Below are 27,918 nucleotides of genomic sequence, written 5' to 3'. Positions count from 1 at the left end.
TCCTTGCATAACTTTGGCGCTCGCAAGGCGTCAGAGGGACGGGCTTCTGGATGTGATTTGTGCCTGGGTTCGAACCTCAGAGTTCTTTGGATTTGCTCGCTTTCACCTTTCAGAAAAATTCAAGATGGGCCGCCAGGTTTGGGAGAGTTGAAACACGAGGCTGTACCTCCTTATGATTCTGCTTATGCCCCGGTCACCTTCGAGGAACGTGGGAATAAAGGGAGGACGTGCGCCTGGTGACTGGCCTTCCGGCTGGGGTCGCTCTGATGCTGGCGCTGCTGTTTGGGATCTTTTGGTATCTTCGGGGCGCAGCCTTGTTTAATTAAAGTGGGAACTGATGCACTGAAGGAAGGCTTGCCCTACCCACTCATCCACGGGATCTAGAGACCTTGCAGATCAATCTATTTGTAGATACTTGAACGTTGTGCGGAGGAGGGCCTGGATGCATTTGCGTGGGAAGTAGAATTTTAAGGGTTCCCTGGTATTCCAAAGCCGAGTTTTGAGCACCACCACACCTGCAGCGCGGATTCCGGGACTTCAACATGTATCTTGGTTCTTGGTTAAATCGTCTAGGCAGGGGTTTATCCAGACCCATCGGAAAGACCAAGCAGCCAATCTGGGGTTCTCTTTCCAGAAGTCTGACGTTGAGTTCACAGAGAGTTCCAGGTGAAGGCAGCTACAAGCTGTTTTTGACAGCTTGTTTTCCCCATCCTAACTGCATTTTAATAGCAAGTCATTCATTCTCTTGATTACTTATAATCAAGTTTTTCCCCCTCTTGATTATGAAAAAAGATAGATAGTCTGTTTAATGTACACTATTAATAGAAAAACTAAAATAATTTAAATAAAATCTTCCTGACATCCAAATGATTGTTATAAACTATATTTATATTGAAGCTAACTAATTACTGCACTGTCAAACAGGTAATTTCTAAAATTGTACTTCACTTAACAAAGCGGATAATTAACAATTTTATGTCCATTCAAGTGCTAGGTCATGTAAAAGGTTTATATTTCTAAACAGAATATAAAATTTTACTTTGGGGCAGTTATTTGCTTGGGCCTTGACACTTTTGCAGGTAAACACAATAGGGATATTTTATAATCTGGGCTGTTTCATAAACTTCACCAGGCCAGCAAGATGCCTCAATGGCTTCAGGCCTGAGTACCAGAGTTCACTCCCAAGACCCACATTGTGAATGGAGAACAGAATCCCACAAGTTGTCTTCTGATTTCCTGTGGGTACACACACATAAACGCACACATAATTTAAAATTTTTATTAACTTGGGTTGGGGATTTGGCTCAGTGGTAGAGCGCTTGCCTAGCAAGCACAAGGCCCTGGGTCCCCAGCTCTGAAAAAAAAGAAAAAAAAAATTTATTAACTTTACCCATTGACCCGAAACAGCTAATATTTTATGAATGAAAATTATTTTTAAAGAAACTACGAATATCCTTACGTTGACATTTAAATTGCTTTTTTCTTCTCTTTAAAGAATTCAGTAGCTTTGTTGCTCGGACCAACACATGTGGAGAACTTCGTTCTTCCCACTTAGGCCAAGAAGTCACTCTGTGTGGATGGATTCAGTACCGAAGGTAAACTGAAGAAAATAGTTTAGGAATACATGGAGGTTGTTTTCCCGAGTATTACTTGGAAAAGTTTTACTAGTTTTTATCCATTCAGAAAATTACATTTGCCACTTTTGTAGTTTCTCAAAAAAAAGTTCTGATAGTGTCATTCTCAATAAATACTAATATCATTGGTTAAAGAGTATAATGATAAAACCTGACCCACTGAAATAATCCTGACCTCACTTTAAAAAGCTCTTCTAACCAGTAAGTGGGAGTAGCTGAGAATTCTGTAAGCCAGCTGTGAAGCAGCAGTAGCATAGGAGAGCAAGCTTACTTTACTCCAAATGTAAGTAAAGAAAAAGCCTAAAATCTCGAGCAGTGGTTTGCTGTGTTTGTTGTTCCTCTCTTACGTTCTGAAGCATGTTAGCACAGTAACTCTTCCAGGAAGTTCAAAATGTGGGTAGATGTTTGTCACATAAAAGAAGTTACCTTGGCTCCTAGAGTATTCAGCATGCTCAGTACAAACATTGACTGTCTCAGCAAGAATCTTGTTCTTAGCCTGCTTGTATGTCACTGCCGTCACTGTGCTGAGTGACAGTGTAGACTCTTTTTTTTTTTTTTTTGGTCCTTTTTTTTCAGAGCTGGGGACTGAACCCAGGGCCTTGCGCTTCCTAGGCAAGCGCTCTACCACTGAGCTAAATCCCCAACCCCCTTGCCTTCCTTTCTTTTCTGAGATTTTATTTGTTTTTATTTTATGTATATGAGTATTTTACCTGTATATATATTTGGATGTGTGCTTATCTGATGCCCATGGAGGCCTGAAAAGGGTGTGTAATTCCAAAGTTACAGACAGTTGTGAGCTGCCATCTAGGTGCTGGGGATTAAACCTGGGACCTCTGGAAGAGCAAGAAACACTCTGAGCCTCTGAGCCACGTTTCTAGCCCTTTTTTCCCCTTTATAAATAAACTATTTAAAATAAAGAAGGAAAATGCATCTTATCTCTTTCAGTTTAGGGGGGAATATGCCCAATCAAATGTTTCTAATTTTCAAAAATATTTTCTTTGGATTTTAATATATGAAGGACAAGTTTACGAAGTTAATAAAATTTTCTTGTGAGGACTTAAGCCAGTGGAAAAAAATTTATTTTCTTAAATAATAATATCTTACTAATAGAATGTATTCCATTTTTGTGATTAGAGACATAGGAAAGGATAGGCAAATAAAAGCTTGCTCCCACTCAGCCCGATACAGCTTTTGCTCTTTTTTAAGATTTATTTATTTTATGTATATGAATATAGTAGTGTCTCAGTCTTCAGACACACCAGAAGAGGGCATCAGATCCCATCACACATGGTTGTGGGCCACCATGTGGTTGCTGGGAATTGAACTCAGGACCTCTGGAAGAGCAGTCAGTGCTCTTAACCACTGAGCCGTCTCTCCAGCCCTGGATTTGTTCTTTTTTTTATGATTAACTGATTAATGTAGCTCACTGACTTGTGTTGAAACTGGTAATCTAGACTCTTCCTCCACAAGTATTCCACATACACCATATAAAGGCAGCCTTTTGTATTGTTTTGTGACAGAGTCTTACAGTGTTTGGCCTGAAACTTACTATGTAGACCAGGGTGGCCTGGAATCTACAGAAATCTACCTGCCTTTGCTGCCTGAGTGCTGGGATTAAAGACCTGTGTCTACATGCCTAGTTTCCAGCAATTTAACTGTTAATTATGATACAGAAATAAAACCATACTCCTAAGTTGACTAAAACTGTTGTGCCCAGATTCCTTCTTGGAACATTAGTTCCCTCGGAGAAAAACCTTCATAGCCAACTGTTTTCAAGAGCAGTGACCCCAGGACAGTGGAGCCAATGTCCTTTGCAGCAAAAAATTAAGAAGTGAAGGGGTTGGAGATTTAGCTCAGTGGTAGAGCGCTTGCCTAGCAAGCGCAAGGCCCTGGGTTTGGTCCCCAGCTCCAAAAAAAAAAAAAAAAAAAAAAGAAGTGAGGCAGCCCTAGCCATCATAATTAATCATTGTTTACACACAAGGTATAATTAAAGCTGATTCCAGACCATATATTACAACTGTAATCCCAAGAGTTATTTGATTCTAGCACATTGAGTTCCTGAAATATACTGTAGCAAATGAAAAAGATAGTTTATCTTCTTCTACAAATAGGAAGAAAGGCATCAGGAAGAAATAAAACTCTTCTGCAGAACCCGTCAGATCTCATGAGTGTTTCACAGCCTTGGTTGGCAGAATCCATAGTCTTCAGTTCCCTTTTCTGAGGAACTGAGGGTGGCAGACAAGATCAAGAGATGTTCTCAGGGGCTGAGAGAGATGGCTCGGGAGTTAAAGATAAGAACTCCTCTTGCAGAGGACCCAGAATTGGGTCCCCCGCATCTACAGCAAGCTCACCTGTGACTGCAGCTCCTGGGGCATTTCATGCCACCGGCCTTCCAAGAACCCTGCATTCACATGCACATACCCACACACAGACGCATACTTGGAATTAGAATGACTCTTTAAAGATAAGTAAGTAGTCTCTGGGCTTTTCTTTGTCATGACTCCAACTTCTAGTTCAATAGAGACCTTTCCTGCTTTCTCAACATGCTACTGAGTGCTTTAAGAGCCTGGAGCGTGGGTCTGAGCGGCTCCTTTAGGAATTTCTCTGCAAACAAGTGGTTGCACGCTTCCCTGGCACCTCAAAAGGATGTTGGCAACGACCACATTGAAAAACTTTAGGGGTGGAGAGACGGCTCAGTGGTTAAGAGCACTGACTGCTTTTCCAGAGGTCCTGAGTTCAAATCCCAGCAACCACATGGTGGCTCACAACCAACACTGAAACCTTGTCTCAAAAAAAGAAAGAAAAGTGTAAATCTACTTTGTCATTTATGAGTCACGTGTAACAAATCAGTAGCTATATGAATAATTAATAGAAATCCAAATGAAAAGAATTTGGCCAGGCGTGGCAACATACCTATAATCTCTATAAGCTGAACAAGGTGTCAGGTTTATGGATAACCTGGACAACAAGGCCAGACCTCGTCTCAAAGGAAAAAAAAAATGCATGAATGCAGTTTATAAAAGTACATAATCATAAAAATAGAGAAATTACATGGATTTTCTTATTACTGGTTTTGTCTTTAATTTTGAGCTGAGAGACATTATCCTAAAATATTCCTTTTTTTTCTCCCATTATCCAGGCAAAACACCTTCTTAGTCCTAAGAGATTGCCACGGTCTCGTTCAAATCCTCATTCCCCAGGATGAGGTAATGCAAGGTTTCCTCCCATTATCCAAAAGCTGCTTTGGTAAAATGGTAGTGTAAGCTAAGTAGTTTGATCAAAGTGTTTGAAGTTTTAATTTCAGGAATAGCTATTAATAAAAACTGAAAACTACTATCTACAACTTTAACACGTGATAAACCAGTGAGATGGCTAGAGCAGTTAAGAGCACTTGCTGCTCTCATTAAGGACCAGGGTTCAAGTCCCAGCACTCACATGGACGCTCACAGCCACCTGTAACTCCAGCGTTCTCACTGGCTTCCAAGGGTACCAGCCGTGTATTCCTTACACCCATATACATTCAGGCAAACGCTAATACCAAGGACAAAGAGCTAATTTATGTAATACGTAACATGTAAAGAACTACACAAAAGGGGGCTGTGGAGCCAGAGGGTTTACTAAAGGTGCAAGCCTGACAACCTGAGTTCAAAACCAACATGGTCGAAGGAGAAAGACAGCTCCCACAAGTTGTCTTCTGACCTCCACATATGCACTCAAGTTAGTTGCCTGTGTGTGCACACACATACAATATAAATGTAATAAATAAATTAGCTACTAAAGAAATCAATAAAGACGCAGAATGTGAAGATGAAATTTATAAAAAGCAACCTAAGGCTAATCTTTCAAAAGAAATAAAAGACAGGCATGGAAGCATACACCTATAATCACATCAGTGGGCAGCAAATGCAAGAATGTCAAGAATTCAGGATCAGCTCAGCATTATAGCCAAGGCCAGCCTGGACTGTGTGAGGCCTTATCACTCACATTATACCAAAGGCAGAGATATGATTAGGGCTGAGGTGCTGGCACAGTGGATAAAGGTTCTGCCACCAAGATGACAACCCTGGGACCCATGTGGTGGAAGGAGAGAACTCCACAAGTTGTCCTCTCACCTCCACATGCAGGCTACGGCATGTGCACAGATACATGTACACACACACACACACACACACACACACACACACACACAGCCAACCTGGCAATTTAGAATCTGTCTCAAAAGGTAGTAACAAGCTGGGCATAATGGCACACACCTTAAACTCAGCATTTAGGCGGAAGCAGGTGGGTCTCTGAGCTTGAGGCTAGACAGAGTGCTCTATATACTGAGTTCCAGGACAGCCAGACCTACATAGTGAAACCCTGTCTCAGTAATTAATTAATTAAAATTAAAAATGGCTGGTGGACATGGTGGTGCATACCTACAATCCCAGTACTTGGGAAGCTGAGGCAGGAAGGCTGAGTTCATGGCTGGTATGGACTCTGTAGAGAGGCCCTATCAAAAGAAAGGAGGGAGGGAGGGAGGGTTCTTGGTGGTCTTACTGGCTGTATTATGTGGAGCTAAAATGACAATAGGATTTACCAACTCTTGTAATAACATCAATACAGCTCATTCACAGCACATAAGCTGTGAATATCATTTTTATACACTGTAGACTTCCTGAAGATTTCTGTAAGTCCGTTTATTCTTTGAACTGCCCCACTCCGACCCCTTATTTTGCAGTCGGCTGCATCTGTGAGGAGGACTTTGTGTGAAGCCCCTGTGGAGTCTGTGGTGAGAGTATCTGGGACGGTCATCGCCCGACCCCTGGGACAGGAGAATCCGGTTAGTAGTCTAGGGAATAAATGTTTCCTTTGTGCATTTACAGTGTCTGCACATACACCAACAACATTATGATTGAGTCCCTTGTGGACACTTAGCATTGAAGTTCCTCAGTTCCACAAATGAACTCACAGATATCACCACACCCATTTAAGTGTGCACAAAAAGCATGTCAAGGTGTCAACCTTGACAAATATATAATGATATTTGTTGATATAAGATCTTATTATAAACAATAATGTAAAGATTATATAGATTTTTATTATTTATAATCTACAATATAGTTTGACCTATTTTACATATGTATGCAAATGCATGTGTTATACAAATGTTTATCGCATACCTGTCCTGAAAAACGACTCTCTAAAATAGATCTTTTCTTTTCTTTCTTCTAAGAAAATGCCAACAGGTGAGATTGAAATCAAAGCTAAAACAGCTGAGCTCCTGAATGCCTGCAAAAAGCTGCCCTTTGAAATTAAAGACTTTGTGAAGGTGAGAGCGTCTTGTTTACAAAATCCAGTATCTAGAAAGTGATCGAAAGTTACCAGAATGTTTAAAGTAAAAGTATATGCTCTCTAAAATGGGTATTTTCAATCAGTTATTCTATAGTGCTGACGGCTTATTATGTTCTTGAGGTGCAGACAGATTGAAATGTGAGTCTGCCTTTCAGATTTGAAGTACGCTATTGTTCAGGTTTTCCCATTGCTGTTGTTTAAACTGTTGGAAGGAAATTTATATTGAAAATAGCAAAGTTGCATAGGGTAATCTTTTTCCTATTAAGTTGAAACTTCTCACTGTAATAAAATGTGTGCTTAGTGCAATTCTTAACTTACCAACCATAGAATTATGGATTTTAGGATGATCTTAGCCACAAGTCTCAGAGCTTGATAGAAGTAGCCAGTACTGATTAAGTATAACCAGACTTAAAGATAAATAAAAGGAAAGATCTATCCCCAGATAATTTTTAGCTTTGTCACAATTACAGACTTGTATATACCTAAGTTTTTAATCTGTTTTGTTAAGATAGAGCCTCATTTCGTAGCTCTGTCTGTCCTGGAATTTACTCTGTAGACCAGGCTGACCTCAAACTCAGAGTTCTGCCAATCTCTGCCTCCCAAGTGCTGGGATTAAAGGCATGCACCACTATGCCCAGAATATACACTTAATTTTTAATCTATTAAGGTGTTTGTGTGTGCTCACGTGTGCAGGTAGAAGCAAGAGGAAAACCTTGAATGTGACCATCAGGCACTGTCCACTGTTTATTGGAACAGTGTCTCTCCCTGTTCTGGAGCCCACTAAGTAGAAAGTCTGGGCGGTCAGAAAGCCCCAGGGCTCTGCCTATCTGGTCTACCCTGTGCTAGAATTACAGTGTGCGCAACCACCCCCAGCTTTCTGCCAGGGACCTGAGGATTGAACTCAGGTGGCTGGGCTCACAGGACAAGTACTTTACTAACTGCGATGGTTGTTTTGAAGCCACCTTGGCCCAACCTGGAATCACATGGTAAAGGGGTCTCAGTGAGGGGTTGTCTAGATTAGACTGGCTTGTGGGCATACATCCAGTGACTTTTCTTGTGGGTCTGGAGTGTTTGTTTTCGGTTTGTTTGATTTGGTTTGGTTTGGTTTGGTTTGCTTGGCTTTGGTTTGGTTTGATTTCCAGACAGGATCTCTCCGTGTAGCCTTGGCTGTCCTAGAACTCGATCTGTAGACCAGGCTGACCTTGAACTCACAGAGATTCACCTGCCTCTGCCTCCCAAGTGCTGGGACTAAAGGCATGTGCTGCCACCACCTGGTGAGGGGAATTTTCTTAATTAAATTAGTTGTGAGAAAACAAACCCTGAATGTAGGAGGCAACATTTCATGGCCTGGGCTCTGGGCTAAGTGAGAAGGAGTAAGCTAAGCGCTGGCGTGCAGCATTAATTCCATGCTCTCCGCTCTCGACTGTGAGTGTAATGTTCCTGCTGCCTTCACTTCCTGCAGCGAGGGCTACAGTGGTGGGCTCTAACCTAGAATTGGGAGTCAAATTTGCCCTTTCTCCCTTAAATTGCTTTTGTCAGCGTATTTTACTAAAGCGACAGGAAGTGGAACTAAACACCAAGTGAGTGATTTCTCCAGCACTAATAGATTTTTAATTACATGACCACTATGGCCTATATCTAAGTTCATTGATTGCAAAAATCAATATAATTACAAAGTTGACCTTATTATAGAAAAGAAAATAAATTTCCTAAGGTAAACATTTCAGAAAAAGAAATAATAGACATTTCTTACTATTTCTATTTCTGCTATAAAAATGAGCAACTCACATTAAAGGACTTTTTTCTTAAGTTCTAAGCACAAAAAAGAATACAAGGATTTACAGCCTTGAAAATAACAAAGCTGGGCTGGAGAGATGGAGTTAAGAGCACTGATTACTTATTCCAGAGGTCCTGAGTTCAAATCCCAGCAACCACATGGTAGCTCACAACCACCTGTAATGGGATCTGATGCCCTCTTCTGGTGTGTCTGAAGAGAGTAACATTGGACTTCATAAAATAAATAAGTAAACCTTTTTAAAAAAGGAAATAAGCAGAACTGAGCTGGAGAGATGGCTCAGTAGTAAGAATGTGCACAGCTCTTAGGAAGGACCTGAGTTTGTTACCTGTAACATGTATGTACCAGGAGGCTCACAGTTGTCTGTAACATGTATGTACCAGGAGGCTCACAGTTGTCTGTAACATGTATGTACCAGGAGGCTCACAATTGCCTGTAACATGTATGTACCAGGAGGCCCACAGTTGCCTGTAACATGTATGTACCAGGAGGCCCACAGTTGCCTGTAACATGTATGTACCAGGAGGCCCACAGTTGCCTGTAACATGTATGTACCAGGAGGCCCACAGTTGCTTGTAACATGTATGTACCAGGAGGCTCACAATTGCCTGTAACTCTTGCTCCTGAGGACGCCTCTGGCTTCAGGGGCCCAAGGGCATCTGCACTCATGTAGACAGACACAAACGTACACATACCCCACCACTACCAAGAAATAAATGTAAATTAAGGAAAAAAAGGTAACTACCTTTTTAGTGTTCAAAATATTGAAGCATGAAAGCTTTCCTTTGTGTAGAAGACGGAAGCCCTTCGTCTGCAGTATCGGTACTTAGACCTGCGCAGCTCCCAAATGCAGCACAACCTGCGGCTCAGGTCACAGATGGTCATGAAAATGCGGGAATATCTCTGTACTCTGCACGGTAAGGGACGCCTGAGTGTTCACTGAGCTGTCACTCCCTTCTCACTGGGTCACGTGTTCCCAAGGCCCGTAATCAGTCACCGTGATGACTGCTGGCTTACGGGGCCACAGACACATTCTTTTAAAGGTAATGATGTCTATTACAGTACTTAGGATTTCTCACCACTACTGAGGACACTCTTTGGTTTCTCTCCCCTGCACCCTTGAATTCTGGGGTTACGGGAGTAGATACAATGCCTACCCAAATTTGCATAATTCTTTATCATTCCTATACAGCATTTGTTGAGAGGCCTAGAATTTCCCATGAGTCCCACAGAGCACTCCATGGTGCTTGCTTGCTCTCCTTCCACTCTTGCTATGCTGGCCGAACATTTCTAAGACCGAGCATTGCAGTAGACCGGAATCCATCAGCTATTCCGGATCAGTTCCTGTCATGAATGTCACCTTTATGAGCAGAGTTATATTTTATAAAAGTCTTAGCTTTCTTGGGTTTGTAGAAACCACGTTGCATCTGTCTTCTTACCTCTGATGTCTTCCTAATTAAAGGGAGCCTCTGATTTGTATTCACTATTGACATCATACTTGGCAAATTCCTAATTACTAACTGATTTTTCTCTCGTTTTAGGATTTGTGGATATAGAAACCCCAACATTGTTTAAGAGGACTCCTGGAGTATGTATATTACTTATCACTTTACTGTTGATAGCCTCTTCCTTATAAAAGCAATCACTTTGCTTTTAAATTCACTTGGCCCATTTTGATTTACTTTTATTAGTAAAAGGGTCTTATTTTAACAACTGAGAAAATTGTGTGAGTCAACATTTTGAATCAGAATGTTTTTATTCTGTATGAGTTTTCTTTCCCATGAGTTTTCTAGATGCAAATCATTAATGTTTTATTAAAACTTTGTTCATTAAGAACTATCTGAACTGGATGAGGTGATGGCTCAGCAGTTAAAAGCATGTACTAAAATCAGACACCTTTTTTTTTTTTTTTTGGTTCTTTTTTTCGGAGCTGGGGACCGAACCCAGGGCCTTGTGCTTCCTACCACTGAGCTAAATCCCCAGCCCCCAGACACCTTTTTCTGACCTGTAAACACTGCATTCATAAAACACATACCCATATACCGACAGAAACATATGCACACAATTAAAATAAAATCCTTGGCTGCAGAGAGAGCTCAGCCATTAAAAGCTAAGGCTCACAACCAAAGAGATGAAAATAAAATCATTAAAAAAAATGGTGTCAACTAAAAAGTATAAAAATGTTAAAGAGGCAGTTTCTGTGTGTGCTAAGAGCAACTGCCGTGTTATAATCCCTTCCATTTTAAAACCTAAACCTGCCCCAAGTTCACTTCCACCCTCTCTCTGAATGACCAGGGACACTTATGGTGTCTCATAGCCTATGCTGGCTCCATACTCCCTCACCTCATTTGTCCCTAGCCACAGCTTTCTAGCCAGCACCTGTTCCAGGAATATTGTCGCTGCAGCTATATTTATTGAGGCTAGGATTGCCATGGTTGGTGGCTGGCTCAAGGGATGGCATTGCCACTGTGGGAGCCTCATTGCTTACAACAGTTGGCTTTGGTCCCCTTGCAGCCGAAGGGCCTTTTGCCCAAGAATGGATCAGTCTCACTCTCTCCATCAGGAAAGGATCTGTCTCCACTGTGATTCTTCCCCAGATATTCTTTTTCCTGTACTTTTTCAGGAAATCAGCAAAAAATGGTTGGCTCGGGGTTTGAGACAAGGAAAACAAATGCTATATTAATAAGAAAAAAGAACCAGGTGAGGTGATGCATGCCTATAAGACCAGGAATTGGGAAACTGAGGCAGGAGGATCACAACTTTCAGAGCAACTCTGTCTACACAGTAAGATCCTGTTAAAAAGAGAACTGAGACTTTTAAAAACAAAACAGCCCTGATATTTAATAACTCTTTATTCAATCTGTAGACTTAAGAAACAAACAGTTTAAGGACTACATGTATATCTCAGTGGCAGTGTTTGTATAGCATGTTTGAGGGCATCAGATCAAAACTCCCTACAGTTTACTACAGAAGAGCAGTTAAGAGTGACCTCATAGCAAATGATGTGCAAACTTTGTCATGCTAATAATAAAGACTTTGTTTACACACACTTCTCAACTGTTACATACAACCAGGATTTAAGACGTATTTTAGAGCTACAGAGTTAGCTCAGCAGTTAACTTTCAGAGAACCGTGTTCAGTGTTCAGCACCTAAGACGCTCTCAACAGCCTCTAGCTTTAGAGGTTCTGATGGCCTCTTCTAGAATGTGTGTGTACCCCCCCACACACACACACACTTAAAAAATATAAACTGTATCGTCTTGAACATGGCACATGTCTAAATTCCAGTTCTCAAGAGATGGGGCAGGCGGATGTCTGCGTGTCAGTGCAGAGCTTCACAGTGAGACTCTGTCTCTAAATACATTTTATTGTCCGCAAATTGTTTGGGGGACTGTAAGATAAACAAGAGCTGAGAGTCATTGGGAACTTTGCTCTGTAAGTCCCTTGGTGTGCTAAAGCATTAACTAGAACTGGTCACTTACACCTTGAGTCGTTTTGTTGTTGTTCATTTTATTTCAGGATTTTTGTTTCGTTTTATGGAGACAGAGCCTTCCATGTGGGTCAGTGCACCTGAACTTACTATTCCTCCTTGTCAGCCTCCTGAGTGCTGCTGGAATTGCAGGCGTTTGCCATACCTGGCCTGGGTTTTTGTTTGTTTGTTTTTCAGTACTGTCTCTCTTTCCCCCTCTGCCACCTCTCTCTCTCTCTCTTAAAGGGTGCCAAGGAGTTTTTAGTACCGTCCAGGGAACCTGGAAGGTTTTATTCTCTCCCTCAGAGTCCTCAACAGTTTAAGCAGCTTCTGATGGTTGGTGGTTTAGACAGGTAAACAGGCTTTTTTGTTTATTGGCAATGCTATATTATTCCTCAAAAAAAGGAAGGGGAGCGACCAAGGGGGAGGGAAGGTGAACATGAGAGCTGGCATGGCACGGGGAGGCTCAGAGCATCCCTAAAGCAGTACCTGAGCCTGTAAACGTCCATATTAAAGAAACATGGACTGGTTTGCATGCCCACCTACCACCTAAGTGTCCAAAGGTGTTGTATTTGGAAAGCCATCTATAAAATACTAGCCTCTGATGGGTCAGCTGTAATTCTGATTAGACTTGAGCAAAATAAAGTTTGCGAGGCTAGGAAATGGCTTCATGGTGAGTTCTTGCCTGCACAAGGGCCTGGGTTTGAGCGTTAGCACCACAAATAAACTGAAAAATTCCAGTCTCTCTTAAGGATCATTATTAATTTGTTTCAGAGCCAACACTTGGGGAAATTGGATCATTTAAGATGAAGACTGGGTTAACTCTACTTTTTTATAACAGGTACTTTCAGGTTGCCCGGTGTTATCGAGATGAAGGCTCAAGACCGGATAGGCAGCCAGAGTTTACTCAGGTACCTGAGTGTTACATTACTCGACTCTCACAAATTCATGTTGCTGTAACCCAGAATGTTTCAATACCGGGACAGTAATTTTACACGTTTTTAGAAATGAACATAAAAGGGGGTGGGTCTCCACGTCTCATTTTCAGACACTCTTCATTTGTCTGATACCCTCACTCCTTTCCATCCCCCTGCCTCTGCACAGGTCTGCTTCCTCCCATTGCCCTCCTTCCGCTTTTATATCACATGCTTCCTACCTTGCTCTTTATTCCTTTCCCTTAAGGTCTGTTCTTTCCCCTCTTAGAGTTCCCTGACCTATACCTAAACATGTATATGCACATATAAAAATTAAAATCTAGAATCTTCCGTATGAGAGGAAGCGTGGCGTACTTGTCTCTCTGTACCTGTGATACTTCACCGAGCATAATTTCTAGTTCCATTTTTCTATAAATGTCATAATCTTATTTCTCTTCATAGCTCAATAAAATTTCATTGTGTGTATATAACACATTTTCTTTGTCCACTCGTGGATTAGTGACTATCTAGGATGTTTCTGTTCCTTAGTTGTTGTGAATGGCACAGCAATAAACATAGATGTGTGAGGATCTCTGGGCTAAGACTTGAGCTTTTGAGTATTTATCTAAAGGTGGCAAAGCCAGATCATATAATAGTTATTTTTAGCTTTTTGAAAAACCTCAGTCCTGAGCTCCATAATCGCCACCCCAGTTTAGATTCTCACCAGCAGTGAATAAGGGTCCCTTGTTCTCCTGTCTCTGCCAAGCACTGACTATCATTTGTGTTCTTTTTCATTTTTTAAGTTTTTTGTTGTTTTGGTTTGGTTTGGTTTTTTTTGTTGTTGTTGTTTTTTGTTTTTTGTTTTGTTTTGTTTTGTTTTTTGCAGGAGTGGGGCAATTAGTCAAAGTCTGGGTCTCTCTATGTAGGCCTTAAACTCCCTAAGTAGACCAGGCTGGCCTCACATTCATCAAGATCTGCCTGCCTCTGTCTCCTGAGTACTAACATTAAAGGGTGCCCCACCATGCTCAGCGAGATTTTATTTTATGCGTATGGGTATTTTGCCTGCAAGTACATGCCTGATGCTCATGGAAACTCTAGAACTGGAGTTTCAGGTGCTGTCTGTCATGTCAGTGCCTAGAAACTGAACCCAGGTCTTCTGCAAGAACAGAAAGTGCTTCTGACCACTGGACTATCTCTCCATCCCCATCCTTTGTTTCCTTGACATTCTGCCTGGGAGAGGTGAAATTTCAAAGTAGCTTTAATCTGTGCATTAGTCCTTCTCAGAAGGGTTGTGGTCATCAACTAAGATGTGCCAGATATCCCCAGTTTATGATGTGATAAAGTCCTTAAAACAAATCTTATCCATCAAAAATCAGTGTTGCAGGGGCCCCGACACAGCTCAGCGGTAAAGGCTCTTGCTGCACAAACCTGAAGCTTGAGTTTGCATCCCAGAACCCATGCAAGGTGAAGGAGAGAACTGACTCCAGTGATCTTTTGACCTCCACATGTGTGCTGTGCAACACTTGTACCCACACCTACATTAAACACATGTGACTGAATAACAAAACAAAGTTAAACCTGGGTGTGGTGGTGCATGTCTTTAATCCCAGCACTCAAAAGGCAGAGGCAGGTGGATCTCTGAGTTTAAGGTCACCTGGTCTATAAAGGACATCCAGGACTACACAGAGAAACATTGTCTCAAAAAGCAAACAAGCAACCAAAATCAACAAAAAATAAGGTTAATAGAAGACTCATTATTCCAGAAACAGGCCAGAGTGGGGCTGAAGAGATGGCTCCGCAGTTAAGAGCACAGACTGCTCTTCCAGGGGGCTGGCGTCAGTTTCCATGTTGCAGCTCACAGTCAGCTGTAACTTCAGTCCCAGGGCACCAGATTCTGTCTTCTGGCCTTCGTGAGCACCAAGTATATGTGTACATGCAGGCAAAACACTCATACATACAAAATTTTTTTTTTTTTGGTTCTTTTTTTTTTTTTTTTTTTTCGGAGCTGGGGACCGAACCCAGGGCCTTGTGCTTCCTAGGTAAGCACTCTACCACTGAGCTAAATCCCCAGCCCCCCAAAATATTTTTTTAAAAGGACAAACTAGCTTTAGAGAAAAATAAGTCTATATACTGATATATTTATTTAATTTACAGATTTATCCAAACCCTTATTTGCTTTGGTAAGGTAGGATTAATCAATGTGATTAAATGGCAAAATCACAAGTTCGGAGTCATAAAGACCAGCGTCAGATGTAGCCTAACTACAGTAGTAATTGTTAGCAAGCAATTCACTTACTCCTCTGAGCCTTCAGCCACGAGGTAGTTACAGCATACGTAAGTTGGCATATGTTAGGCAATAGCAGTCATCGACATAAAAGCCAAGTATAATAATATTTGTACTTTTAACCACGTACTGTCTTTGGGCAGAGTTATTTATATGGTAACTAAAAGCCAAGAAATCCGTAACGTGACTGTTCATGTTAGTTTCCGTGCTGTTTTGTTTCAGATTGACATAGAGATGTCCTTTGTAGACCAGACTGGCATTCAGCATTTAGTTGAGGGTTTGCTGCATTATTCCTGGCCTGAAGATAAAGACCCTCTAGTGGCTCCTTTTCCTTCCATGACTTTTGCTGAGGCATTGGCTACCTACGGAACTGATAAGCCAGATACTCGCTTTGGGATGAAGGTACTTTTTTCTTGTTCCCAGGATCACTCCCACGTCATTCAGATATCTTTTCAAGCATTCTGAAGAAATTTACAGACGTTACATACCCGTTGGATAATGTTTTCAATATTCCTTTACCTTGTTACCTTGGTTGTTTCCAAACTACAGCAGATGATGATGATGATGATGATGATGATGGTGGTGGTGGTGGTGGTGGTGGTGGTGGTGGTGGTGGGTGGTGGTGATGATGATGATAACATGTTAGCATTGCACTACTTATTCTTTCAAATTCCATTTCTAAAAGCAAGACGTGTGCACACGCGTGTGTGTGCGTGTGTGTGTGTGTGTGCGCGCGCGCATGTGTGTTTTAAGATGGGGGGAGGTCCTTGAAGCTTGCTATGCAGCAGAAGCTAACTTGAGATCCTTGTGCCTCAGCCTCACAGGCAGTGGGGTTACCAGTGTGTGCTGTCACACTCAGTACGAGCAAGATTAAGGCGTCAGGTGGTAGTGGTGGTGGTGCAGGCCTTAGTCCCAGGACTTGGGAGGCAGAGGCAGTGGATATCTGAGTTCAAGGCCAGCCTGGGTTACACAGAGAAACCGTGTCTTGAGAAAACAAAAACAAAACAAACAAAACAAAAAAGTAAAATTAAGATACTTGCTTATGTCAAGCCTAACATTATTTACTTCCCAGAACCAGTAGAGAGAAAGAACTGACTCCTGAAAGCACGCACACACACACACACACACACACACACACACACACTAAATAAGTGAATAAATAAATAATAAATGTAAAAAAATTAAGAGCAAGATTTCTACTCTAATATTTCATTACAGTACTTACCAGTTACTGATTTTATGGACATGAGTAGTTATTTGAGAGAAAAAAATAAAACTAATCTTCATTTTTAGTTTTTCTATGTCAGTGTGGCTCTCGGAAGGGAAATAATCGATTGAGTTACCAATTTTCCTTGTTCTGTAAAAAGCTTAAATACGTGAGCACATTGAGATTATCACCACTCTCTGAAATGCAGGAGTTTTACTGCCAAGTCTCCACAGTTGTCCTTACAGAGCACCATCCCCTGATCTCTGGTGCTGTGCCATTTCTCAATCTCGCTTCTCACTGCAAAGTCCTTACATGGAACTCCGCCTGGTCATAGTAATCACTCTGTTTTTGTTTTAAATCAGGCTTCTACTCTGTAGCCCGGGTGGGCCTCGAACTCACAGTGCTTCTCCTGGGTTTGCCAGCCAGGTACTGAGAATACTGCGTGAACTACCACACCCAGCTCAGGTCTTAGAAGTAAAAACTGTCCGCACAAGATCAGAAGTACATTCCTTTTGTTTTGTTTTCATTCAGCTTTTGAGTTTTGGTTTTTCAAGGGTTTTGGGGTTTGGTTTTTCTCTGTGTAGCCCTGGGTGTGCTGTAATTCACTCTGTAGACCAGGCTGGCCTCACACTCAGACCTGCCTCTGCCTCCCGAGTGCTGGGATTACAGGTGTGCACCACCATTATTCCCATTACCATAAGTACATTCTTCTTATCTACAACCATTCCTCATTTGCTTATTTATAATACAGACTATGGGTTGAGACTGCTTAGAGTCAATCCTGGGCTACCGTCGCAAAATTTTAGGCCAATGCTGAACCGGCAGTAACCCTCTATGAATACATTTTTTAAATGATAAATTACTAAATGTAGTTCTTTTTTCTTTTTAAAGCAAGCTCCAAAGATCCCCTTGTCTCTGCCTCCCAAAGGTTGGTTTACAGCGTTGCATGGGTGCTGGGGATCTAACTCTGGTCATCTTACTTGCATAGCAAGCACTTTAACCCACTGAAACACTTCTCTAGCCCTAGTTGTTTCTTTAAAATCCTATTTCTGGGATGGCAACGTGGCTGAGGAGATAAGAGGTGATTGCTGGCAAACCTGATGACCTGACTTTGATCCCAAGGTTCCAAAAGGTAGAATGAGAGAACTAACTCCCTCAAGTTGTCCTCTGGTCTGCACACACCCCCTGCCCACAACATACACACACACTTTTTCCTCTACCTCTGTGATGACCTGAGTTCAATCCCTGGAACCTATGTAAAGATGAAAGGAAAAAACTCACTTCATAACTTGTCCTCTGACCTTCACAAAGCATTATTTCACTCACCTGTATACACATAGCATACATCCCTCTCACAATAATAAGTATATAATATTATAAAAAAATCTTACCTGTAGAATAAAGAAATGTCTCATTGGGTAAGTGTTTGCCACACAAGTATAAGGACCTGATTTCAGATCCCCAGAGTCTATGTAAATACTGGGTAATCATGACACCTGCCTGTAATTCCAGTCCCTAAGGGAGAGAGAGCAAGTGGGCTAGCAAGATTAGCTATATCAAGAGCTCTGGGTTTGCTTGAGAGACCCTGTCTCAATAGATACAGTGGAAGAGCATTGGAGCCTGATCCCTAACATCAAGCTCCAGCCTCTCTATGTACATGTGTGCATGTGCACCCATACATGTACATATGTATATATAATGTGACCGTAATACAACACAACATACATGTGAAAAATATAAAGAAGCAAAAAGAATAAAATAAAAAAGGCTTATTTGTAAAATGTTTTGAAGTAAAAATGACTTTGTTTAGTCATTCCTTCTTGTTTTCCATTTTATAGATTGTGGATATCAGTGATGTGTTCAGAAACACAGAGATCAGGTTTCTTCAGGATGCACTGGCTAAGCCCCAAGGAACTGTCAAAGCAATATGTGTTCATGAAGGAGCAGTAAGTGAAGCACAATTCTGTGTTTTCTCTAGAATGTGTATTCTGGAAGAAAATATACTTAATACTGGTGCCTGAACATTTGAGAAAGGATAATATAACAATCTAACAATCATGGTGGGACACACTATGATCACAGCACTTGAGAGGCAGAGGCAGGTGAATTTTTGTGAACTTGAGGCCAGTCTGGTTTACAGAGGAGTTCCTGGCCAGCCAGAGTTACATAGTAAGACACGGTCTCCAAAAACAGTGATTTTTGTAGAAAGTCTAATTAGTGCCTCTAAACTTATTATATAAATAATGATAAAATCTTACTTGACACTGTGAACCTGTTCACAAAGCTCGGTGCCATATGAATTGATTGACTTTGATTTCCTTTCATCAGAAGTACTTAAGGAAAGAAGACATTGAGTTCATTCGAAAGTTTGCAGCTCACCATTTCAGTCAGGTAAGGAGCAGTGTCTTGTGGGAGTCTATTCCACTGTCAATTGCACGGACTCTAGTTTTGGTTTGGCTTTGGCTTTTTTAGATTTATTTTTATGTTCTATGTGTGTTTTGCCTGCATGTGTGTGTGTGGATGGATGGATGGATGGATGGATGGATGGATGGATGGATGGATGGATGGATGGATGAAGTGCATACGTGGTACATGGACCCAGAGAGGCATTGGATCCACTGGAACTGGAGTTACAGGAGGATGATTGGAACTGCAAGAGCAGTGGGTGCCCCTAACTGGTGAACTCTTAGGTTGAGGGTCAGTGTTTCAGATCCCATTTTTCTGTCCATCTATTTTTACTGAAGGACTTCAATTTAGACAGTTGAATTTACTTTCATACTGCAAGTTCAGCCATACTGTTTTTACATGAACAAAACAATTTTAATCCAATTTTAAGAATTAAATACATGAATGTATTTATTGGTGGTCAAGGTTTGGCAGTGGCATGACAAGGGTGAAAAGGCTCTCCTGGTTCTTCACCAGTACACCTTTGAACTGTGAGGACACCTTTGACCAACACATTTTTGTGCTCTGATCTTAGAGGATGGTATCACTAAAATGAGGGGCAGGATCGGGGATTCTCATGTCCCTGAATATGTAAATTGCCTTGGCCATTTTCCCAGAATCATGGCAGCAGGCATGATGTCACACTCCTGTAATCCCAGCATTTACGTGGAGGTAGGGGGATCAGGAGCTCAAGGGCAGCTTGGATATCTTGAGATTCCAGACAGTAAGATGACGAGTCTTGCTGTTAGTGTCAGCATCTTCTGTGACATGCTTTAGATGAAGCGTCCCAACATAAGGACACATTATGCTCATCACAGTTCTGTTTATACCAGGAACAGAATGAGGACAGGCAGGAATGCGCATGTTTATGGTACAAAGAAATTAATATTTAAGTTTCTTTTGAATTTTGGTTTGTTTGTTATTTGGCTTTTTTAAAGCAGGGTCTCATGTAGCCAAGGCGTCCTTGAGCTTTTGACTGTCAAGACTTCATCTTGAATTATAGGTATGCACTATAACATCCAGCTCTCAATTTTTTTAAGATTTTATTTATTTTACGTCTGTGAGTACACTGTAGCTGTCTTCAAACACACCAGAAGAGGGCATTGAATCCCATTACAGATTGTTGTGAGCCACCATGTGGTTGCTGGGGTTTGAACTCAGGACCTCTGGAAAAGCAGTCAGTGCTCTTAACCACTGAGCCATGTCTCCAGCCCTCAAGTTTCTTTTTAAATGGACTACTTGCCTCACTTGCCTCATAGCTCAGGCTCAAAGAGAGACAAAGCTATTTCAATAAGAAGGAAGCAGGATGCTGGGGCAAGGAGGTCACACAGAGACCCTGTCTCAGCTTTTTAATTTTTTTAATTGATTTTTCAAGGCAGGGTTTCTCTGGGTAGCCCTGGCTGTCCTGGAACTCCCTCTATAGACTAGACTGGACTTGAACTCAGAGATCTGCCTGCCTCTGCCTCCTACGTGCTAGGACTAATGGTACGTGCCACCACTGCCCAGCTCTGCCTCAACCCTTTAAAGAGAGACGGCGACTGACCAGGGATGATGCTCCGTGGGGAGTGCTTGCTAAGCAAGAACAAGGCCCTGGGTTCAGTCATCAGTACAGGGTGGAAAGAAAGAGGGAAGGAATTTTCAAAATGAATCAAAGCACATTTTTAGAAAATAAAAGACTGAAAAAATATTCATAAAGTTTTATTAAAGAACCATCTCGCCTACTTTTCTCTATTGCAATGTTCTTTCAGATTGGGCATAGTGGCACACACCTAGTATTCAGAAAACTAAGGCACATTATTACATTTTTAAATTTTTACTTAATATCAGTGTGTGTGTGTGTGTGTGTGTGTGTGTGTGTGTGTGTGTGTGCGCGTGCGCGTGTGTGTGTGTGTGTGCGCGCGCGCGCGTGTGTGTGTGTGTGTGTGTGTGTGTGTGTGTGTGTGTGTGTGTGTGTGTGTGTGTGTGTTGGGGACACATGCAGAGGTCACAAACCTTTACCATGGAGCCAGCTCACTGACCTCATCCCAGTCATTCTTATTCCATTTACTTGCAGTCTGCCAGAAGTAAAAACAAAGTAAAGGCCACAGACGTTTCTAGGGCCTCCCTCAAGTGGGCAAGTGCTCAGGCACTGATAATTATGTCCTCTGCCCTCCTTTTAGACAGGGTCTCATGTACATGTGGGCTAGCCTTGAACTCACTCTGCAGCTCAGGCACGTCTCAGGAAAGTGCAAGCATCCTGTCCTCCCGCTGTAGTCGTTTGAGTAGCTGGGCTTACAGACCTACACCCCAGGACTAACTTTAAAAGAATTATACTTTGTATCACTTTGAAAGGATTCGTGATGAAAAAGAGAAAGAATCATTGAACTGGTGCTTTTATGTCAACTTGACACAAGCTGGAAGTCGTCAGAGAAGAAGTAGCCTCAGTTCCTCAAGGAAATGCCTCCTTGAGATCCAGCTTTTAAGATATTTTTGCAATTAATGATCAGTGAGGGAGAGCCTAACACGTAGTGGGTAGGGATACCTCATTTCTACAAGAAAGCAGGTTGAGCAAGCCACAAGGAACAAGCCAGTAGACAACATCAGCTCCTGCCTCCAGGTTCCTGCTGTATTCGAGGTTCTGTCCTGACTTCCCTGTGATAACTAACATGGGATGTAGCAGTTAACCCTTTCCTCCCCGACTGTGTTGTGGTCATGGTGTTTCATCATAGCGATAGGAACCGAACTAAGACAATCATGTAAGTTGTCTTCTGCTTGGAACAAGAAATCTTTGTACTGTGGGAAAACAAATCTGTCTCACTTTTGAGAAAAATATCAATAAGCCTTTTTCTTTATCTAGGAAGTCCTTCCTATATTCCTGAATGCCAGGAAGAACTGGAGTTCACCATTTGCTAAATTCATAACGGAGGAGGAAAGATTGGAGTTAACCAGATTGATGGAGATACAAGAAGACGACATGGTGCTGCTGACTGCTGGGCAACATGAGAAAGCAGTGAGTGAAACTGTGCGACCTGGGCCTGTGCTGAAGGCTGCCTCTTCGCCATTTTATTTACATATTTAAGATGGACCGTTGGCTTCGTAAAGCACTGCTGTTCCGCGTCAGTTGCATCAGTCCCATCAGTCATCATGTAAAGTCTTTTTCAGTGCTTTGTAAAGCACTGTATAAGCACTAGAGCCATTCTGTGCTCAGTGGTGTGGGATGCAGCAGACCTCAAGTTCGAGACCAACCTACACTCCATAGTGAGATCCTGTCTCAGTAAAGCCAAATCAACAAACCAAAACTAGAGCCTCGGGGCAGTGAGGTGATTCAGTGGCTAATGCCTGAGTTTGATTCCTAGGAACCCTCATGACAAGAAGGAACTGACTTCTAAAAGTTGTCTCCTCTGTGTGTGTGTGTGTCTGTCTGTCTGTCTGTCTGTCTCTGTCTCTGTCTCTGTCTCTGTCTCTCTCTCTCTCTTCCCCAACTCTCCCATTTTCTCACACAAAATGAAAATTTTAAACCTGGGGTCTTTTCATTAGGTACTAACCTCACTATCCTTATTCACGTCAGAATTGACTCATTAGGAATTCAGTACAACTATGAAAACAATATTTTGAAGGTTTGCAAAGGAAAGAAATTTAGTAGTTACAAACTTTTGTACAGAATGCATTCCTAAAACTATGGAGGGACAGTTCAGAGTACTGGAGGGGAGGACTGCTGGACTGCTACCCCTCAACTGGTACAGTCAAGGCAGGACTTTTTCAGTTACAAGTGCTAAGTGCAGCTGTGAACTAACTGAGTCACTTTGTCAGGGAATAGACAGGAAAGTGGATGTAGTTTGAAAGGTCCTTGTGAAATATAGAAAACATTACAAGTGAAACACGAATATTAAATTTCATAGAACTGGGCATAGAACAGGGCTCATACCTGCAATCCCAGCATTCAAGAGGCCTAGGAAGGAGGAAAAGCTACCTAGGTCACATAGCTGAAACCATGTCTCAAGAGAGATTCAGGGAGAAGAAAGAAAATGGGTGGAGGAGGAAGGCGAAAGAAAAGTAAGGTGCAGAAGTTAAGTCTCTTTGTAGTAGCATAGCTAGTGAGTGAAGAAATAAGATCTAGGCCATTACCATTTCCTAAATTACCGTTCTGTGTGTGTGATGAGTGTGTGGTGTATGTGTGGGTGTGTGCACGTGAGTGCCCGTGTGAAGGCCAGAGGTTAATATTGAGTGGTCTTCCTCAATCTCTACCTTAAATTCTAACTGGAGTTCTGATCAGTAGACTAGCTGCTCAGCGGGCTCCAGGGATCTACTGTCTCTGCCCCACAAAGGCGTCAGTCACAGACACCTCTGCCTTTTACATGGGTGCTGAGGAGCCAGGCTTACATGCCCACGTTTCCATGACAAGCATTTTACCTCTCAGCCCTCATTCCACCATATTCGTTCCAGCCAACATTTTCTAATGCATGTCAGACATTCATCAGATCCTCGCCATAGCCCTTCAGGAATGGCGCCCCCATACTGTGTTGGGTTCTGTATCTTATGTGCTTGGTCTCACTTGCAGTTTTATTCGGGACATAGCCACATGCACCTGTGGTCCCAGCTTCTCATGAGTTTGAGGCAGGATTGAGTTCAGTAGTTGAGGAACAACCTGGGAAGTAAAGCAACATCTCATCTCAATAAATAATGAACCAGGTGGTGGTGGTGGTGGTGGTACATTGCCTTTAATCCCAGCACTTGGGAGGCAGAGGCAGGTGAACCTCTGAGTTCAAGGCCATTCTGGTCTACAGAGCAAGTTCCAGGAAGGACAGCCGGGGCTACACAGAGAAACCTTGCTTCAAGAAAAAGTTAATTAGTGAGTAAATAAATAACTACTCAGTGTTGGAGTAGGTATTTTATCTCCATTTACTTATGATGGAATGTAGGGAGATTAGTAAGTCAACAAACAGGCTCCAAGCTTGGTCTGTCAGGCTCTGGAGCTGTTTTCCTGGTCACTGGGGTATGAGGTGCTCGCACAGGTAGCTCAGGCTGATGGTCGAGTGTAGTTATCTATCTGGCAATCAGATTATCCTCGTATCTCCATCTCTGGAGAAAAGTGTCTTATCTGCTAACTGGCCAGTCTTCGGAATTTAGGTTGTGTCGTCTGACACCCACTCTGACAAGAAGCTAACAACGCCTGTGTCCTTTGTTTGCAGTGCTCTTTGTTGGGGAAGTTACGACTAGAGTGTGCAGACCTTTTGGAAACGAGAGGACTGGCGCTCAGGGACCCAGCATTGTTCTCTTTTCTCTGGGTACTTGACTTCCCACTCTTCCTCGCCAAGGAAGAGAGTCCCACAGAGCTGGAGTCAGCCCACCACCCATTTACTGCTCCTCACCCCGGCGACATTCACCTCCTCTACACTGAGCCGGAAAAGGTACTGACCTCTTCTCCCAGATAAAAGGGAAGTGACTAAAGACCTTCCAGATTTACTCAGGAGAACCAAAGATAAAGGCCAAGCCTACTGTTAATAAATTGTGTTTTAGTACAGTGTCTTGATCCTATAGAATTGAAACCCAGTAATTTTCTGTTAGATAAAAGTTCTGTGACCTTGTAGGTTCGTGGCCAACACTACGACTTGGTTTTAAATGGCAATGAGATAGGAGGAGGCTCTATCCGCATTCATGATGCACAGCTACAGAGGTACATCCTGGAAACATTGCTAAAGGTATGGGATGCCCTCGAACCTTTCCTTTTATCCACATCTTTATTTTAGGAAACATTTATTTTAAATAGAGAGTTTACTAGACACAAAATGTCAGCTTCTCTTCATGTTTTATGTGGCACTAGGGAGAGCAAATGGTAATAATAGTTGCTCATTAATGCTTACTGTGTGCCAGGGGCTATATGCTACACAGCCAAATGTAGTGGTTCACGCATATGATTCAACAGTTAGAAAGCTGAGATTTGAGGATGGCCTTGAGTTCCAGGCCATCCTGTGGTACATAGCAAGACCCTGACTCAACAAACACAAAAAAACAAGAAAAACCACACCCACAGATACACTGGCGTATTATTTAACCTTCACAGTAATTTCTGTAAGTAGGTACTCATTCTCATTTTAAAGATGAGAAACTTAGGCAGCAGGTATATGGCCAAGTCACGAAGCTCAGAGCCAGACATGGTGGCATAAGCCTGAAATCTCACCTTTCAGGAGGCTGAGGTAGTTATAGATTTGAGTCAGGCTTGGACTACCAAAACCCTGTCTCCTGTAGTACAGGAACTGAAGGACGGCTCTGGAGACCAAACTCCTAAAATGCCATTCCCAGTGAGTGATAGTATTTATTGAGAGGAAGAAATAAGTAGGCCTTTGTGTGTGTTTGGTTTTTGTGGTATTGCTTTATAACTTAGGCTAGACAGATACTCACCATCCTCCTGCCTTCTCCAGAGCACTGGAAAACAGGGGAGTGACTTGTCTTATTCTGTTGAACTTCAGCCCTCTTAAGTTTTGTTGTTCTTTTATAGAACATCTCCCCATGTGTTATCACTAGTTAGGTCCTGTCATTTTTAACCTTTCTCCTTAGTACTTACTGTTACATTATGACAGAAGACTTTCAGTTTCTGTTTAAATAAATAAAATGTGTTTTACATTTCAGGAAGATGTGAAATTGCTTTCCCATCTGCTTCAGGCTTTAGACTATGGGGCACCCCCACATGGAGGAATTGCCTTAGGTAAACAATCTGTCTTTTTGTACACTAAATTTCATTCCATGGCACTGTATCTCAAACTCAGATTCTCAGTTCTGAAGGGGAAAGGATTGGGAGGCAGAAGCAGGCAGATGTCTGTGAATTCAGGGCTAGCCTGATCAACATAGCAAATTCTCCAGGGTCAGCCAAGACTACAGTGAGAGCTACACCAGCCCCACCCTTAAGTCAAAACAACAACCAGAAAGTGCCTATTACTCCTGCAGAACCTGAATAATAATAATAATATGTTGTTGTTGTTGTTGTCATCGTTTTTTAAATTGGAAAAAAAAAAATTTAGGGACCAAAGATATGGCTCAGCAGTTAAGAGCACTGGCTGTTTTTCCAAAAAAACCCAGGTTCAATTCCCAACATCCACATGGCAGTTTATAACTGTCAATAACTCCAGTCCCAGAGTATTTGACACCCTCAGACAAATACATAATCAGGCAAAACCTAATGCACATAAAATATTAAATTGTTTTTTAAATATTTTCGAAAATAGGAAAAAAAATCATACCATTTATTCTGCAGCTTTTCCTTTCCAAACTGCTGCCAGATCCTTCCAGCCTTCCCACCCACCTACCCACTTCCACACCCTTTCTCTCTTCTTAGAATAGATAAAAAGAAAAACCTGTAAATACACACACACACACACACACACACACACACACACACACACACACACACACACAAAGAACATAAAAACACAAAATCAGAAACTATAATATACAAGCAAAAGACCAGCAAGGCAAAGAATGTTAAACAAAGCAAAAGTCTACAAAATTGGGTTTGGGGATTTAGCTCAGTGGTAGAGCGCTTGCCTAGCAAGCACAAGGCCCTGGGTTCGGTCCCCAGCTGGGGGGGGGGGGGGGGGGGAGTCTACAAAATTACCATTGTAATTTGTGTTTGCCATCTACTGCTGGGTATGGGGCCTACCATTAAGTGTAGTTAATTTACCCAGACTCAATTAGAGAAAACTAGCTTTTCCTCTGCAAGCGAGTACCAGTTACAAATAGCTTCTTGGTTTGGGGTGGAAGCTCATGTCCACTTCCCCATTGGAACCCCCATCAGATCTGAGTCTGTGTGTGCATGCTGCCATAGTCAAGAAATTTCTTATGTGCATCCGATATGACCTGAATTTAAATTCAAACATCCATAACAGGCAGCTCACAATTGTAATTCCAGTGCTGTGGGAGCTTGTGTGGGAACCTGCATAGACAGACCAGCCTAGATTACATGAAATTCTATCTCAAAAACAAAACAGATAAACAAAAATTAAAGTAAATTCTCTACAGGCCTGAGGATATAGCTCAGTGGTAGAGTACTTGTCTAGAATGCATGAAGCCAGAGCCAAACAAGGACAAAAGTCTCTGCATCTTTTAAAGACTTAGGCCAGTAGTGGCGGTGCATGTTTTAATCCCAGCCTTCAGGCATATCTCTTAAAAGTTCTAGGCCAGCCACAGCTCCATTGTCTCAAAAAAAAAAAAAATGTCCATTAGTAATGGTGGTGGTACAGGCCTTTGTCCCAGGACTCAGGAGGCAGAGGCAAGTAGATCTCTGAGTTCCAGGCCAACCTGGTCTACAGAGTGAGTTCCAGAACACTCAGGACTACACAGAGAAACCCTTTCTTGACAACTCCCTGCAAAAACACAATTTTCAGAGCTAAGTAGCTATACATTTCTCATGTTCACTTTGTATTTTGCATCACAGGGTTAGACAGACTGGTGTGTCTTGTCACGGGAGCACCCAGCATCAGAGATGTCATAGCCTTCCCTAAATCCTACCGAGGACATGACCTTATGAGCAATGCTCCAGACACTGTGTCTCCTGAAGATCTGAAGCCTTACCATATCCACGTCTCATGGCCAACAGACTCAGAAGAGAGAGCATCCGCCACACCTTCCAAATACTTGAGCTCTTGACTTGTCTTCTTTGCTTTACTAAACCTAAAAAGAAGATCCAGACTTGCCACAGACTTTAGAATCAAGTTTCTGTGTAGAAGCAATCATTACCGAGTAAGAAACAGAAGCTACACAATTGTGGTCATATGTACCATTAGGACTTTCTGTAGTTGGGAGTTCTGTGGAAGTTTTTTAATTGGAGAATTGTAAAGTGAAACAAAAAAAGCTTTTTATTGGA

At 42.1% G+C, this 27,918-nt stretch overlaps 1 protein-coding gene across 2 annotated transcripts; it reads left to right on the top strand.

Annotated features, from left to right (window-relative positions):
- Positions 1 to 32: 32 nt before the first annotated feature.
- On the top strand, positions 33 to 27,918 carry Dars2 (aspartyl-tRNA synthetase 2 (mitochondrial)). 2 transcript variants are annotated; one of them, NM_001034143.2, is made up of 17 exons: positions 33 to 666; positions 1,496 to 1,595; positions 4,774 to 4,840; positions 6,355 to 6,456; positions 6,850 to 6,945; positions 9,557 to 9,680; positions 10,305 to 10,351; positions 12,479 to 12,585; positions 13,074 to 13,143; positions 15,653 to 15,832; positions 18,476 to 18,583; positions 18,966 to 19,028; positions 21,919 to 22,071; positions 24,251 to 24,469; positions 24,650 to 24,760; positions 25,689 to 25,764; positions 27,490 to 27,918. In NM_001034143.2, the coding sequence occupies exons 1-17, from the start codon at positions 543 to 545 to the stop codon at positions 27,699 to 27,701; spliced, it is 1,959 nt and encodes a 652-aa protein (NP_001029315.1). In that variant the 5' UTR covers positions 33 to 542; the 3' UTR covers positions 27,702 to 27,918. The 2 variants fall into 2 exon arrangements, with proteins under 2 accessions (NP_001029315.1, NP_001417039.1); NM_001430110.1 differs by lacking the exon at positions 18,476 to 18,583.

Source organism: Rattus norvegicus, chromosome 13, assembly GCF_021556685.1.
Source record: "Rattus norvegicus strain SHRSP/BbbUtx chromosome 13, alternate assembly SHRSP_T2T, whole genome shotgun sequence".
Classification (NCBI taxonomy): domain Eukaryota; kingdom Metazoa; phylum Chordata; class Mammalia; order Rodentia; family Muridae; genus Rattus; species Rattus norvegicus.
This window is presented reverse-complemented; position numbering and strand designations above follow the sequence as displayed.

What these genes read in the sequence shown, in the direction of transcription:
- Dars2 (NM_001034143.2), top strand. Translation starts at nt 543, where the DNA reads ATGTATCTTGGTTCTTGGTTAAATCGTCTAGGCAGGGGTTTATCCAGA. An exon ending in GAGTTCACAGAGAGTTCCAG is followed by an intron (nt 667 to 1,495) that starts GTGAAGGCAGCT and finishes TTCTCTTTAAAG; the next exon opens with AATTCAGTAGCTTTGTTGCT. An exon ending in GGATGGATTCAGTACCGAAG is followed by an intron (nt 1,596 to 4,773) that starts GTAAACTGAAGA and finishes CCCATTATCCAG; the next exon opens with GCAAAACACCTTCTTAGTCC.